The sequence below is a fragment of the Notamacropus eugenii genome, chromosome 6 (assembly GCF_028372415.1).
Source record: "Notamacropus eugenii isolate mMacEug1 chromosome 6, mMacEug1.pri_v2, whole genome shotgun sequence".
In the NCBI taxonomy this organism is placed as follows: Eukaryota; Metazoa; Chordata; class Mammalia; order Diprotodontia; family Macropodidae; genus Notamacropus; species Notamacropus eugenii.
This window is the reverse complement of record NC_092877.1, coordinates 24732687-24750094: the sequence shown is the minus strand read 5'-3', so window position 1 is coordinate 24750094 and position 17408 is coordinate 24732687. Positions and strand designations below refer to the sequence as shown.

General features: G+C 39.3%; 1 protein-coding gene across 4 annotated transcripts in view; it reads right to left on the bottom strand.

Annotated features, from left to right (window-relative positions):
- Window positions 1-14593: 14593 nt before the first annotated feature.
- The window catches only part of SLC5A12 (solute carrier family 5 member 12), a 60001-nt gene continuing 57186 nt past the window's right edge, over window positions 14594-17408 (bottom strand). For all 4 annotated transcript variants that reach the window (XM_072619304.1, XM_072619302.1, XM_072619301.1 and 1 more), the window contains 2 exons: window positions 16562-16689; window positions 14594-15853 (listed from right to left, as the gene is read on the bottom strand). In XM_072619304.1, the coding sequence (XP_072475405.1) occupies window positions 15704-15853; window positions 16562-16689 (278 nt within the window). In that variant the 3' untranslated portion in view covers window positions 14594-15703. The remainder of the gene's footprint in view (window positions 15854-16561; window positions 16690-17408) is intronic.

Here is a 17408-nt window from a genome sequence, read left to right as displayed (position 1 = left end):
TCAACACACATTTAAATTTAATCTGGATTTTTAATTTGTTTACCATCACTTTCCTTAGTCTAGAGACAATCAATCGAACAATACATCAAGCCCTGATTTGTAGTGTTTGCCAGTTTCCACGGTGTAAATGCTTACTCTGAAGATTTAACAATTGGCTATTTTCAGTCAGTTAGAGTTATCTCTAAATACTCCTGAATCTAGGTGCTGTTATGTATGTAGTGCTGGACTTGGAGACAGGAAGACCTGGGTTCAAATCCTGTCTTGGACATTTATTGCTTGAGGAACGATGGACAAGTCACTTCACCTCTTTCAGCCTCAGTTTCCTTAACTGTAAAATGAAGATGATACCCTCATGATGGGTCTTGTAAGGTTGGAATAAAATTTCTGTCAAGTGCATTGCAAATGTGTAGCACGATAAATTGTGAGATAAATGCTAATGCTGGAAGCAATGACCATCTTGTACAACAGCTGCCACTTTGTCTGGCACCTAGTAAGAATTGAAAGATTGTCTTATCTGTTTATCTACAACTTCTTTATTTTACAGTTGAAGAAAAGGAGCTGCTCAACCAAGCTGCTCAACCAAGCTCAGGCTGCCAGTTGGGTTGTCGAGGATCCAATGAGCTAAAGTATGTGAGGCATTCTGCAACCTGAAAGGGACATAGAAATGCTAAGTGTTGTGATTGTCTGTCTACAGGCAGGAAATGAGCATTTATTAAGCATCAGCTGTCTGCTAGGCATAGTGCTAAGTACTGGAGATACTAAGAAGTGTAAAAGATGGCCTCTGCTCTCATAGAGTCCACAGTCTAATAAGCAAAACAACAAACAAACAAGCATGGCATACAGGATAATCAACAGAGGAGGGCACTAGCTTTAAAGGGGATCAGAAAAGCCTTCTTGTAATTTTAGCTAAGACTTAGGGAAACAGGAAGCTGAGATAAGGAGGGAGAGTTTTTTAAAAGTGAAGTGTTCAGTCGTTTTTCAGTCATATCTGATTCTTCATGATCCCTCTTGGGATTTTATTGGCCAATATACTGAAATGGTTTGTCATTTCTTTCTCCAGCTCATTTTACAGATGAGGAAACTGAGGCAAACAGGGTTAAGTGATGTTCCAGGGGTCCCACAGCTACAAAGTTTCTGAGTCCAGACTTTGACTCAGGAAAATCAGGCTTCCTGACTTCACTCTATTCATTGTGCCACCTAGCTGCCCCCACAAGAGTGAGGTGCTACCAGTGAAAAGGAAGGGAGTCTTAAAGTTTGAGTGTCATGTGTGGGAGAAAAAACAAGAAGGCCAGTGTTGCTGGGCAATAGAAAATATGGTACTATACGTGGGAGAAAGAGCTTGAATATCCTAGTCACCAATCCGTGCCAGGAATTTGAATTCCATTCCTCTTGGGGCAAGTAATCCACAATTTACCCTCAGAGGTTAGGGGTGGGGTCAACTAGAAAGGAGCTTATCTAGGCTAGAACCCCTACTGTGCCATCTGATGGCTTCCTATTTTGTGTAATTATCGTCTGTAGCTAGGTGTTAAGCTCATTTGTTTCTCCATTGCCAAGGGGCTACGGACGCAATAAATTGTCCCTTCAGTTTAATGGTTGCTTGGGGCAGTCCCTAGTGGCTCCGCACTAGTAATCCTGCAAATAGTCAGGGTGTCTCCCATGCTTGCAAGGCTTCTGTGAGGGAAAGTCTGCAAACCTTTGTCCTTCTGGATGAGCTTTCACTATTAGTAAACTTTATTTTTTGTTTTTTTTTTTTCTTTTATAGAGCCTAACCTTGCCTTTCTATTGGATTCTGCCCATTGCTTCTAGTTTTGCCTTAAATCAAGGTCTGGTAGTTGTTTTCAATCATGTCCAACTCTTCATGGTCCCATTTGGGGATTTCTTGGCAAAGATACTGATATGGTTTGTCATTTCCTTCTCCACCTCATTTTACAGATGAAAAAACTGAGGAAAAGAGGGTTAAGTGACTTGCTAAGAGTCACACAGCTAGGAAGTGTCTGAGGCAGAATTTGAACTCATGAAAATGAGTCTGCCTGATTCTAGACCCAGCACTCCATGCATTATGATACTACCTCACTGCCCACTAATCTCTAAGTCTTTTCATTTGGATTTGGGGTTGGTTTAGGTCACTGACAACTCAAATGTGGAAAGATTTATTTCATAATTTCTTTGTGCTTAAATTTTCATGTGATTCTGGCGATACATCTTTCAAGAAGCCAATGACGGGGTACTCCTGAGAATATGCAGTATAGACTATTTTAAAGCTATTTCTCATGAAAAGTCTATCTTATTCTAATTGTGTTCGTATATCATTTTTGTTATGACTGCCTTGACAGAGGAGAGTGGATAATTGATTTGCAGTGCTGAATGGAGAGTTGCTGTTAGGAAATCACAGGAGTTGGGTAGAGAGTCCACTGGGACTAGAAGACAAAGGCAGTGTAGTATAGTGAAGAGATCACCAGCTATAGAGTCAAGAGATCTGGGTTTAAATCCTACCTCCAATACTAACTAGCAACATGACCTTGGGCAAATCACTTAATCTCTCCTGTCCTCAGTTTCTTCATTTGTAGACTAAGAGTGTTAATCTTTTAAACTAAAGTCTAGTCTCTGCTCTGTTACTACTGCAACTGCCTCACTTTGAGCAAGTCATTTCCTGTTTCTGAACCTTAGTTTCCACATCCATAAAATGAGAAAGTTGTACAAAAGAATTCCAAGACTTCTGTCACCATTGACATTTAGCTCACTTGTCTATTGTGCTTGAAGCACTTACACAATCACCTTGTGATTTTTACATTTTACATATGAAGAGACTGACTCTGAAGAGAGGTAAATAACTTATGCTGCCTCACACAATCAGTAGATGTCAGGGAACAATTCTTACAATTTGAACCTAGGTCATCCTGGTTCCAAAAATCTAGTGCTCTAACCACAAAGCCACCCTGCCTTTCATGGACAGGCATTCTATAGTTCAATTCATAAGTCATTTTACCTACATTAATTATGATGAAAAGAGCATGCACAGAAGCCACTGAATGAATTAATGAGTGAATAAATGAATAAGTGAATGAATGAATGAAAAAGCATTTTTAAGTATTTGACTATGGGAGATAAGCATGGGAGATACAGATGCAAAAGCTAAGACAATACCTGCCCTAAGGAACTAACATTCTAACAGAATGACAACATGTACAGGAGAATCAGGAACCAGAGAGGGATATTTTGTTGAAAGTTATAAGGATGATGAGTGAAACCAGAGGAAAATAGATTGACACCGATTTTCCCAGTATGAAGAAATGAGTGGAAAAAAAAAAAGCATTAGGTACTTGACTGGCAATACAAATAGAAAATCAAGGAACTCACATTCTAATGGGACAAGCCATCCATGTGGGAGATTTTCTATTACAAGTCAGATGGAAGGCCTCCTTGTCCTTAGGGTACATTCCCAAAACAGATAGTAACACTTTCTTTAATGTTGTTTCACTGATAAAAAATATCGTATCAGTTTCAGATGTTGACGCATTTCATAATGCCAAGGACTTTGGTAACAAGAAATTTCTTCTCTGGGTCTTCCGTAGCAGGGGATATAATAACTCCAGTTACCAGACTATGTTGCCACAAAGATTTCTTCCCAGGGTGATGGTTACAGATACTGACTGGGCTGGGAGCATCGCTGTTCTCAAATCTTAAGTTCGAGGTCTTGGGTTGTCTCTATCAGAATCTAGAGAGAAATGGTGGTCAAGAAGATGGGGGTTGTATGTCTTGCCAGGCACATGCTACTTCCTCTTTCTCCCTTCCAGTGTCTTGTTGCTTCAGCTAGGAAGGCTTGCCTGCCCTCTAGGTGGTAAGTGGTTGGAATTTGTTGGATTTGGCTGGATCCTTCTCCATAGAAGACACTTTCCCAGATGATGGCTGGGCTAGAAGCAGGACCAGTGGTTTTGAGGGCACTGCCACTCCTAAGTCTCTGTCTATCTCTTTGTTGGTAGCAGCTCGTCATAGCTGGTCCTTGTGGTGATGAGGAATCCCTTCTCAACAATGATGCCTCCTCTTACTGCTGGTTGTGGGGGTGGTCTAGAACCTGGTCTGACAGTTTGGGGAACATTGCTACTACCAAGATTTTTCTGTTCAGGATCCTGGGCTGTTTCCATCAGACTGTAAGGAGAGATGGTAGTCAAGGAGGAGGTAGTATTTTGACTTGCTTGGCATATGTTTTCTGCTTCTTATCTCTTCCTTCGTATGCCTTACCACTTCTACTAGGCTGAATTACCTGTCCTGTGGGTGATGGTGGATTGGCTGGTTCCTGCAGGAGCAATGATATTCTTCATCTGATTATTCCAGAAATGGGAGGAAAAGAAAAGCTCTGATTATGTTGTATTTAAGGCACTGATCTTTGACTTAGTTCAATCTATTCCTGGAATCCAAAGCTCAAATCCTAGCATGATACCACATTCTTGACGATTCTGTGACAAGGACTTCACAAATTGTTCTCATGTCTTCACTGAGAATTTGGCACTGAGCTGATGGTCTATAGAACCCCTGCTGTCATGGCTCAACTCAATTACTCATTACTGACTACAGGAAGGGTAGCGATAGGTGGGGAGTTGAAAGTCACATGGACATTTACTGGGCTTTAATGTTTTCCTTCTAACGTCCTAATGCTAAAAATCTCATTTCTATAGCAATTTAAAATTCATAAAGCTTCTTAAACGCACTAAAGTCGTGAAAGCATTTTATAGATTAGGGACTTAAGTCTTAGACACAAATACCATAGACAACAAAAGAAACAAGACTTCTTCTCTGCAGATTGTCTTCAATGAATGATCAGGTCATGTCTTGCTTTTGGTCTAGAACTGTACTGTCGTTACTTTGGGAAATACTTGGTACCAATGAGGATCAGCAACCCGTAGCCTTGGTGAGTTGCCTGGGCTAGTGAGGGATTCACTGATTTGTTCCTGATCACATTCCCATTAGATATTGGAGATGGGGCTTGAGCATACGTTGTCCTGACTCTAAGAATGGCCTTCTACCCACTTGGTCATGCTGCCAATGCATAGCTTGCTTAGTGTCTAAAACTGTAATCAGGATTCAAAGGTTTCTTCAGATAATCATAGGATAATAGAATTTAAAGGGACCTTTGGAATTTTCAAAGTTATCCTTCCTTTCAGCTTCAGAGTTCTCTCTATAATAACATTATGGGGAAAAATTGTTCATCCTGTGCCTGACTAAGAATGATGGTGATGGTAATGATGATGATGATGATGATGATGATGATGATGATGATGATGATGATGATGGTGATGATGGTGATGATGATGATGATGATGGTGATGGTGATGATGATGATGGTGATGGTGATGATGATGGTGATGGTGATGATGATGATGATGGTGATAATTATGGTGATGATGGTGGTGGTGATGATGATGGTGATGGTGATGGTGATGATAACAATAATAGCTTTGATTAATAAAGCAGGTGGTACCATGGAGGGAAGAATCTGAATTTGGAGTCAAGAGGCCAGGATTCCAGTTCAGGCTGTCTTTATCACCTATGTAACTGTGGACTTTAATCAATTCTTTCAACGAACGCTTAATATTCAACAAACCTACAATATTGCAAGCACTGTCCAGGGGAGAAAAAGACAACCACAAAAAGAGTGAAATGCCCCCTGCCCTCAAGGAGTTTACATTCTAACATGGAAGAAAATATTCACATACATAGGGTCTTTGGTCCAAGAGAGATGGCCAAATGATCATCTTTTTATTAATAAATATGTTGGCCTTATTATTAAAATGATTAAATTATCCAGAAACTACATCTCTCAAACCTTTTTAAACCCCACACAGGTGATTTGGACTAGAGTTGGTAAGTCTCTGAGGTCCCACATGACACATCCCATTCTCCTTTTAAACAGCTCTTATTATTTTCATATGTTGAACCCAAATCTTCTTCCTCAATAGCTTTTATTCTCTGTTCTCGCCGTTGTCCCTTGGACCAGGAAGGACAAGTCTTATTCCTCTTCCACAGACTTCTGAAGATAGAGATCTCCACTTTCCACTAGGAGCCCAATATCTTCTCCTGAGGCTAACTACCCCCAGTTCCTCCCAACTTCCTTATTTTGTTTAAGCCTCATCCGTGAACACGCCTGGAAGCTCCTCTGATGTGAAATCATCCAAACATGAAGTCCATCAAGGAAGCAATGGCAATGACTTATCACAAATCTTCATTGGAAATGCTCAAATGGGAGATATAATGAACAAAATGCCAGATCTGGATTTATGAAATGGAAGCCAGCACTAGTATGACCTTGGACAAGTCACTGGACATCACAGAGCCTTATCATCCTCATCTGGAAAATATCAGGTAAATATTTGCTTTATTACTATGACTAACATGCTTTGTAGGGTGCCAAACAGTATGGACAGTTGGGACGTGGTTATAGCTCAATGTCTATTGTTGACCAAAAGCAGAACTTGGGTTGTGTTTCAATGACTTGTAGAAAGAAGGTGATTATATGGGTAGGAATAATGATTAAAGAAAAAGAGAGGAGAAATCTTTAAATGGAATGTTTGGGAAAGACTGACTTAGTGAAATTTTTTGGAATAGTTAACCTGGAGGAAAAAGACCAGATCTCTAAGTTAGGAGCAATGTCCAGGATTAAGTCCAATCCGTACCTCAGCAGGCCATCAAAATACATACTCATCCAGCTTTTTTTTAGTGCTTAAAAACCCACTGTTCCTTATGGCAGCCCATTCCATTTTGGAGTAACTTTAATAGTCCAGAAAATTTTCCTTATATCCAAGTTAGATCTTTCATTCGGTTAATTACATACACTGTTCCCAGTTCTCTCCTGTGGGGCCAATGAGAAGATCAAATCCTTTTTCTACATAAGCATTTTTGCTTTTAATATTTGTCAGTAACAGTTACAGAACTCCAGATCAAGAAGGGATCCCGGAAGACATCTCCTCCTAACTGTAATTGAGCAAGAATCCTCCCTACATCGCACCTAACCCAAAGTCATCCAGCCTTTGTTTGAAGATATTCAATGAAATGGGACCCATTATACCCTTATGTAGCTTATTCCACTTTTCAATGAGTCTAATTGTTAGGAAGTTTGTTTCTCCTCCTATCCCTACGCCTGCTTATATCAAGACTATATTTCTTAGCATCTACCTATTTTTTCTACCCCACCCTCTGGGGCCAAGCAGAATTAGTCTGGTTATTCTTCTACTTTAACAGCTCTTCAAACACTTGAACAGTACTAGTATTTTCTCAGTGAATGGTGCCTTCCACAGACTAAACAGCTCCAATCCCATCCCCAATCCCTTCAGCTTTTTCTCATATGGCCAGAACTTGAGGTCATTCATCATTCTTCTGAATGCTCTGTTCAGATGTAATGCACAGAACTGAATCAAATACTCTAGATGTTATTTGAACATGACAATGTATAGTGGGAGTATTATTCCCCAATTTTGGATGCTTTTCCTCTCAACACGGACTCACATCTCATCAACTTTACTTGGATACCATATCACACTGCTGAGTTATGTTGAGTTAATAGTCTACTAATACCCTCAGATCTTTTTCAAATAAACTTGTGTCTAGTCAAGTAGCTATCTCTTATCTTGTGCTTGAGATGCTGAATTTTTGAGCCTAAGGATGAGACTTGGCACCCTTTTAAAATTCTACCTTATTTGATTTAGTCCAATATTGTAATGAGGGCAGCTAGGTGTAATGCAGTGTATAGAGTTAAGGGCTTGTAGTTAGAAAGACTCATCTTCCTGAGTTCAAAATCAGCCTTGGACATTTACTAGCTGTATGTCCCTGGGCAAGTCACCTAACTCTGTTGGCCTCAGTTTCCTCATCTTTAAAATGAGCTGAAGAAGGAAATGGCAAACCATGTCAGTATCTCTGCCAAGAAACCCCAAATGGAATCAGAGAGAGTCCAATATGACTGAAAATAACTGAACAACAACAATATTATAGCTGCTTCCATGAAGCAGAAGAGGAACAGAGGAGAAGGGAAGGGCTTTAGAGGAAAGGAATGAGGTTAGTCTGGGATAAATAGTTCTTTTTGTCATACCTTAAGAAAACCTTTGACTGATACTTTTTGCTTTTTAATGCCACCATGATTTCATGATTTATTATCACAATGATTTACTTTGCAATGGAACTCTCTCATGTATCAAAGAAAAACAATTAAGTTAAGTCTTGACAGTGTCTGACAGTATGTGTGGTGCTCCATACCCATAATCTCTGATGTCTCTGTAATAATCCTTAATAATAATAGCTAACTTCTATGTAATGCTTTAAGATTTGCAAAGCAATTTACAAATATGATCTCATTTTATCCTCATTTTAACCCTAGAAGGTAGGTGCTCTGTTATCTCCATTTTATAGATGAGGAAACTAGGTCAGTTAGAAGCAAAGTACCTTTTAAAGCCTTGGTTCATCCAGTTTATAAATTTCTGAGGCTGGATTTGCCTTCAGGTTATCCCGACTTCAGGTCCAGAACTTCGTCCCCTATATCACTGAGTCAAGCTACCTTGTCAAGATGAAGAGGGAGGTGGGTTTCATCATCTGTGCTTTAGGACCAAGAATGAACATGACTTCTAGGTTTGATAAAGTCATATTTCTTCCCTGTAATCCCTCAGTTGGTAAGGTCCTCCTGGGGCCTTCTCCATTTTGTGGAAGAACTCAAGCCAGCCAGTCTTCATTCCCCTCCTTGTTCAGCTCCTAAGGTTCTGGACTTCAAAATCCTCTCTCCTCCTTCAGGTGCCTTCATCATTCACCTCCATCCTCTCACTCTTCAGCCCCTTTTTATGAGTTGCCTTTCCCCTTTAACATGTAAGCTCTTTGAGGTCAAAGAATTGTTTTACTTTTTGCTCATATATGGGTTCCCAGCACTTAACACAATACCTGGCACATAATAAGTGCTTAACAAATGTTTGTTGCTTTGTCTGTTGCCTTCTAGATCTTAGTAGCTATCCATTTCACAATACATTCTAGAATTTTGCCAAGAATTGAAGCCCAGCTCAGTGGCTTACAGTGTCTCAGCTCCCTTCACTTTCTTCTTCTGTCAGTGACATTCCCCACTGAGATATTTCATTATATCTTTGATCCTCTGTGATCTTCTGGTTGTTGTTCATTTTGAATTTAAATACAAAAAGATTTTTAAAAAAAACATTCCCATGTACAGAGCATGATATAAAGAGAGTCTGCTATATAACCATAAATTTCCATGTCAGATTCTTTATTTAAAAAAAACTATGTAATCAATACTACACATTATTTTCAAAGCTAGCCAGATTTTCTGTTCTTCTTAATTTCCTTTTGTTCTCTTGATCTGATTATGATTACTTAGTGTCTGTTGTATTCTCTGCCAGATTTTTTTCTCCCTCCCTCCCCACCCTGCGCTAGTGAAGGTTACAATTATATACATACACATATGTGTTAAATGCATACATAGTATGTATTATATATGTATATGTAAAACCATATTATATCTACTACTATTTATCAGTTTTTTCTCTGGAGGTTGATAGTATCTTTCTTTGATTCTTTGTATTTGTTTTGAGTATTTATGACACTCAAGATAAATTAATCATTCAAAGTTCTTCTTAGGACAATATTTCTGTTATTACATACAGTGTTCCGTTGGCACTGCTCATTTCACTTTTCACTATTTCATGTTGTCTTCCCATGTTTTTCTAAAATCAACCAGCTCATCATTTCTTATAATATAGTAGTATTTCATCACAATTATGTACCACAACTTGTTTAGCCATTCCCAAATTGAAGGTGACCTGTCATTTTAGCCACTCTGATAGGCATAAGATGATATCTCAAAGTTATTTTTATTTGCATTTCACTACTCAGTAGTGATTTAAAGTGCTTTTAGATGACTATATGTAGGTTTGATTTCTTCTCCAAAAAACTACCAGTTCCTACTTTTGACCATTTATCCATTGGGGAATGACTTGTATTCTTATAAATTTGAGAAAGGTCTTTATATATTTGAGAAGTGAGACCTTTATCTGAGAAGCTGAATTATTTATTTCACAAAAAAATTTTGCTTTTCTTCTAATCTTGGCTACATTGGTTTTATTTGTACCAAAGCCTTTTAATTTCAGGTAATCAAAGTTATCCATTTTATACCTCACCATGCGTTCTGTCTCCCCTATCCATAAGTCTGATAGCCATGTTCTTAATTTTTTCTTGTGACTTCTCTCTTTACATCTCAGTGATGCATCCATTGTCATTAGATCCTACTTTTATCCTTTGAAATCTGCTTTCCCAATATCTGTAGTCAAACTATCTCTGACTTTCTATTTCTTTTCTATCATAAATTTTAAAATGAAATGGTCATTCTAGGACCCAACCCCATCAATGTCTTGGTTACTTTCACTCCAGTAACCATTTTCTTTTGGGGGGGCAGAAGGAGAGAAGAGAATCAGGTCCAGGATTCAATTACCTTTCTGCTGGACCCTTTAACTTTTGAAGGATGACATTATTATCATTAAATCAAGGGATTCTTAGCTAAAGGGAGAGCTATAACAGGTTCCAAATAATTAGAGTCCTCTGGGCCACACTTCCAGACAATCTTCATCCTTCCACTCCATCCTGCCCCCACTTACTCCATCTCCTAAATATTCATGGTCCAACACCAAACCTATCACTTTTAAAAATAACAAAATATTCTCCAAATTCATCCAAAATGGCTTCTTGGCCCCTAGAACTAGTTTACCCCCATGGTAACCCAGTTAATGGTAGAAAAGCTATTGGCACCTCTGGTCTGGGTTCCCCACTGCCAGTATTCAAGTTTTTAGGGATGGATTCTGGAAGAATCTTTCAGAAGAATTCAAATCTTTTTTTGGTGTCTATAGTCCTGAGTATCAAGAATTCTTGGAGGTCCCCATCCTCACCTGCTGAAACCATTGCGTTCCTAGTGATAAAACCATTACCTGAAGTTCTTTCCCTATAAATGGGCTCTGAATCACCTTCATATACTGTCATGTCCTCCTAAGTTGTCCTTTTACAGATCAGATGGAACTATCTAAAAAAAGAGAGTAGCAGAAGGGGCAGGGGAGCAGAACATGTTTCCACTGAAGGTAGAGGAGCATTGTGGAATTTTCTGATAACTGACATTGCAAAGAGAAGCAATGGGACATTAGTCTTGGGAGATCTCAACCTTGAGGAAGTCAAGAGGTCAAATGTAAGTACAAAAATTGCTTTTTATATTTCCTACTTGAATTCAGTTATTCATTCATTTCCAGTTCCCAACCAGGATGGCACTGAGGTATATATAGTATAGTACTATATACATTATGAGGTATATATATTCCCAGGACAGTGGGATGGGGAAAAGATTATTGTTGATTGAAATGAGTCATTTAAGTGCAGGAAATAAGTAAAGCAAAAGCAAGTTCCTGGTTCCTTTTATTCCCCTACCCCTTTAATTCTGTGTAAAATTTCAATCTCCCTATATCCCTTATACCCATTGTTATCCTGGATATGTCCCAGTGGCCTATAAAGTCTCCATCTGATACAATTTATATATCTTTGGGGGTGTTAATGTAGCTGCTAGGCGACATTAGGTTATGTTATCGTTCCTTGGCAACTGGTGGCTATTTGGTTATTAACAACTTCCTTGGGTGTCTTCCAGCCAAGGCTGGTGAATTGCTATCTTCATCATTGTTTCTATAATTAAATTCCACTGATATTCAATGGAGCATCTTATTACTGCAGAGTAGGTTGGAAAATAACTGCCCTTGGTGTAACAAAAAAAATCGATTGTTGTGTCCTCAAACCCGCACATCCCTGCCTAGGGATGTTTGTCTAAAGAATAAACTCCCCTTTTGCTGATTCCTCCTGATCTTGTTCTCCGCCTTTCCGAAATCCAGACTCTCTTTCCTCCCCTTTCGCTATTCATGTCGTACTCTTCCATCTCTCATCTCCTTTTTCTCCTGTCTCACATGTTCCTCCTTCCCTATTATAAGATGGAAGATCTCCATGCACAAGGCTTTCTTTTCTTTATCTTTGATAATAATGTGATGGTAGGAGTAGAAGTAATAGCAGTAGTAGTCATATTTAATATTAATATGTAGCAGTAGTAAAAGCAGCAGCAGCAGCCCCAGGAGTAGTAGTAACAGTAGTGGTAATAATAGCAGCAGCAGCAGCAGTAGTAGTAATGTTGTTGTTAAATAGTGCCTTGGGATTTGCAAAGCATTTATCACATTTGATCATCACAACAACCCCATAAGTGTTATTACTGTTGCATCCTCTTTTCCAGAAGAGGAAACCAAGGCTGAGAAGATGAGTTGATTTGCCAAGGATATTACAACTGTGTTGAACTGAGGTGAAATTTGAACTTAACTCTTCCTGACTCTACATTTATCATATGACTACCCTGATTCAATTTTAAATGATCAGTGATTTGTTCTGAAATTAATCCACTCCTGTCCTTTAAGCTTAGCTCTATCCCAGACTCTTCTGCTTTCTATTTAAAATGTGCAGCAGAAGCTCTTATTACAAGGGCAGGTGCATTCCTTACAAAGGCAGATCTGGGGGCAGAAATGGTATGGTTGGGAAGTGCAGAAGGGAAGAAAGGACCCCTTACCTTTGGATCAAGTTTCCTTATTTGTCAGAATCATGTATTAAAAACTCAGCCTTCTGGGACTTTCACTGGCTTTGATCCCTCCTTCCACATGCACTATCCCAGTTTTCTGAACCAGCCTGAGTTGAGAACTACCAGGCATGAGTTCAAATTTTGGTTCAGCTACCTGGGTAGACTAGGGCAAGTCAAGTCACTTCGCTTGACATTTGGACCTCTGTTTCCTCATCTATATGTAATGCAGGGCTGAGACTGGCCAGTGAAAGCCCAGTACTGTTACATGTAGAATGAATGTGCTGGACTAGATGTTCTAGTTATAAATATCACTTTTTAAAGACTAGCTGGCATTTATATGGTGCTTTGAGTTTTGAAAATGCTTTTCAAATATTCATTTCTTTTTTTTTAATCTATGTTCCCAAGCCACTCATTTCTTGACCTGTGTAAACCTGTCTTGCTCTCTATTGACCTTTAGACTTTAACTTATCTCAGGTCCTCTTAGTTGATGGTCTAGTATTGTTAGTTCTTCTTTCTCAAAGAGGACAATGATATCAGGAGGACAAGGTCTTAACTTGCAAGTGAATTAGACTTAAATGAAGCAGGGCTGTGCAAAGTCATCAGCTTCACTCTCTTCTCCAGTCATTTGAGTCCAGTGGCAAGACATAGGTCAAGAGGACTGGTGATGGCCCTTGACGTAATGGGAGACTTTGACCTTTTTAAGCTAAGATCTTTCCCAGGTCTCAGTTTGTCTGAGGTAGAATCCATTCGGTAATGAAAGGCTAGATAAGAAATGAGACAAAAGATAGCCTGGCTTGCCTTCCCAAGTGAATAGAAGGCTGGATCTCAGGTCAGATAGGCCTGATCTGACATTTACTAGTTGCATAATCCTGAGCAAGTGCCCTGTACATGTTCTGAACAATCTTTTCTTTATGTATATCATCCTATATGTCTAGAATGTCTTCTCTTGACCCCCTCCCCATTTGTGCCCCTTGCAATTCTCTCCATCTTTTAAGACCCTGCTTAAATGTCATCTCTCCCAGAAAGCCATCCTTGGTGTTCCATTCAGGAACTATCCTTTCTCTACCACCAGATTTTTCAAAATACCTGGTCCATACCTTTCTTTTGTATTTACCATTTATAATTTTGTATTACAGTTATCTGAATATCTACCACATCCCTCAATTAGATTCTGAGCTCCAATGAGTCAAGGACAACATTTTGCTTCATGCTTGTATGTCCTCCAGGCATTAGTACTTAGGTCCTTACTGAATGTTTGTGAGATTCAAAAGCATGCCTTTCTACGTGTCATCTGAATATACCCAGGCTTTGCTTGAGCCTAGTAGTGGGGGCAGAAGGTGGTCATATAGGCATACATAGCTTTGGGGGCTAGTTAACAGTCAGGAGGACCAGTGGATCTTTCTACATTTCTCTTTACCCACAGCTTTCTAGAACTCTGTCCTACAAATGGCTTAATTCACTTAATCTCCCTCTTTAACAAAGCATGGTTGCTGAGATAAGAAACCAGTGTTTCATAGTAGCTTGGTAGAGATGGGAAATACTGTGGTATTTAGAAGTGATGTCACACTATAACAGAAACCTCTACCTGCCACATATTTGCTTAGAAAACCACAAATTAATATTATCTATGTTGTATTTGTATTTGTTTTTGCTAAACGTTTCCCAATTACATTTTAATTTGGTGCTGATTATACTAGTTTGACTTCTCTGTTATGGAGGGAAGGGTGCCTAATTTGGTGACCTGAGACCTAGGTTCCAGTTCTTTCTCTGCTACTAATCAGCTATGTGACCGTAGTCACAATGACGACCATTCTGGATCTCATTTTCCTTGCCTATAAACTTAGATCACTGGATTATTTGTTCTTTGAAGTTTGGATTCAGTCAAAGGGTGATCTCTCTTGATGACATAAGGGGCCAAATGTGGCCTCGAGGCCACAGGTTCCCCACCCCTGGATTAGATCATCTCTTAGATTGATATTAATGGTAATATTTATTTTCTATAGAAAAGCAAATGCCATATTTAAACATACATCTCTACCTTACCCCCCATTATCTTCCCCTCTCCCAGATGTCCAGACTGAGAGTATAGTGTGTAACTTTTCTCCATATTCCCCCTTACTTGATCTCCAAGCTTTAGTTGATATGGCCAAGACAAATGACATGGAACTGAAGACAGAGGAGCTACAGGACTATGAATAGTGGTCAGTAGCCTTGAGCATTTTTGCCTAGTTCATTATAAAATCAGTAGCACCTAAGAGCATGCACACACACACACACACACACACACCATCTTTAGTGATCAACAGGGTATATATGTAAATGCTATATTAAGGATATGAGTTCTAGCTCCTTCTGTAATAAAAATTTGAGAATAGTGTACTTGGGGGAAAAGATATCTTAGGAGTAGGGGTGATTCCAGGCTTAAAATATGGGAAGGGCTATAACAGCTTCATCATCTTAGAGATGGATAAGACTTCAAAGACTGTCTATACTGATCCCCTCCTTTTTACAAATGAGGAAACCAAGGCCAAGGGAGGTCAGAAGGGTGGGTAAGATGCTTTTAAGTTCCTTCCAATTTTGAGGATTCTGATGAATCTCAAACCAACTCTAATTGAGGCATGACCATGAAAGGAATGGCAGGTATAGAAAAAGGTAGCTTCTAAAGCATAGAATGCTTGGGGAAAGGGTCTCCTCTTGACATCATTTATATTCATAAATAAACATAAATATGTATTTGAAAAGCGTACAGTTTTACAGCATTGCTCTACTTTTCTACCAGCCAGCTAGAATCCCAAAAGCAAGACTGGCAGTTTGTTTGTTTTTGAGGCAATTGGGGTTAAGTGACTTGTCCAGGGTCACATAGCTAGTAAGAGTCAAGTGTCTGAGGCCAGCTTTGAACTCAGGCCCTGTTGACTCCAAGACTGGTGCTCTATCCACCAGGCCACCCAGCTGCCCCAGGACTGTAGTTTTAAAGAGGAGTGGAATATCTCTACAAACGTATAGACATGTTGGTGTCTCTGTGTCTGTGACTCAGATGGCAGTGAAGAAACAAGCATTGGGACATGAGGCAGACTTTAGTCCCTAGAAATGGGTAACTTTGTCATCAGCCAGATTGGTATAACTTTTCTCATCAGGGTTATAGCCAGGGATATGGTCCTGGCTGTCTCTGAGTCCATTCTGCAAGGCAGATTCAGTCCCCTGTTTCCAGGAAGAGTCGTTTTCAAGATTGTCCTGAGGAAAATAACAGGAAAAGATCAGGGCTTCTCCCTAAAGCAGTAATTAGCCATTCTGGCACATAGAATATACACTATAAGATTGATCCCAGGGAAAGAGTTTGAAACTAGAGGCTCCATAAACCCAGGAGATCATAAGATTCCAGAAGGATGCTGCTGTGAAGGTCACAATATAAGAGAATGGAAAATTCCCCCTTGAAAACTTAGGGGCTTGACTATATGGCAGAACCAATTAATTCTTGTTAAGGGCTATGGGATAACCCTGGGGTAAAAGGAAAGACTGGGGAAATTTTGGAGCAAATTTGAACTGAAATCAACAAATAAATATAACTCTAGTTAATGTGTGTGATGGACAGTCCTTGCTTACTGAGATTTCTCTCAGAGACTAAAATCACATTTCCATATTCTGGTCCTCCATTCCCTTCTCTTCCAGGGTGGGTGGCATCTTAAGTATGTGTTTGTTGAAAACACCCTTGGATTAGCTCTTGATTTTCCACTTCTGGAATTCTCCTCTCTCATTCCTACCCTTGACTTTGCAGAAAACTAAAGAGTGAATTAACACCTCACTCCAGAAAGAAACAGATGTTTGTATACTGGATTGACTCTTCCCTAGCTACCCCTGTGAATTCTTCCAATTCCACCCACTGAAAAGACAACTTCTAGGTAAGTGGTAGGCAGGTTTTATAGGTGTGAAAAACCAACTCACAAGAATTGTCTCACTGTCATGTTGAACTCCACACCAGCATAATGTCTTGTATTTCTTAGACCAAAAGCAAAACAAATTCCCAACTGGTCGAATCAATCGTGGTTGAATATCTTTGCCTTTCTCTGGACCTGTAAAATATTTCCCAAAAGTATTTATGGCCTGGCATAATGGACAGGAAATCTAGTTGTTATTTTCCACTCTACCACAAATGCAATAGGTGACCTTGGGAAATCCACTTGCCCTTTCTGGGAATCTCTTTCCTTCCTACATAAAAGAAGTAGAGGAATCCAAAGAGTCTTTCTAGTCCTACCACTGATTCCCAAACCAGGTACTGTGGCTCTCATACTTACAGAAACAAAACAATTCACAATTTAAGAAACAGGTCCTTTCCAAGCATGTTAGATGTTAACATGGATAGATATAAATCAATAATTAATCTACCCAATTAGCCCTCATGAGTCACATAAACTCTTGACATACAATTAGCCAAATAAAGGTAGCTTTGACCAGAAACCCTTAGCATGAAAAAGGAGGATGCTTCTCGCAATCCCTTTCCTTTCAGACAAAAGTTATTTACCTTGTCTGTATCAAGGTCTCTTTTGGTAGTCTGGTGAAGCCTGTGGACCCCTGCTCTGAGTATTTTTTTAAGTATGTAAAATATATAAGATTATAAAGGAAATCAGTTACATTGAAATAGGTATCAAAACATTCAAAAAACAAGTTCATGGATCTGAGGTTAAGAACACAAAGATTCTTGTTTTTCTTAGCCCAATTTCTTATCATTATTGTCAGCTTTCAGGGTCAGATACTGGCAGAATGATGAATGTAGGTGCTCTGGGCCTTCCTT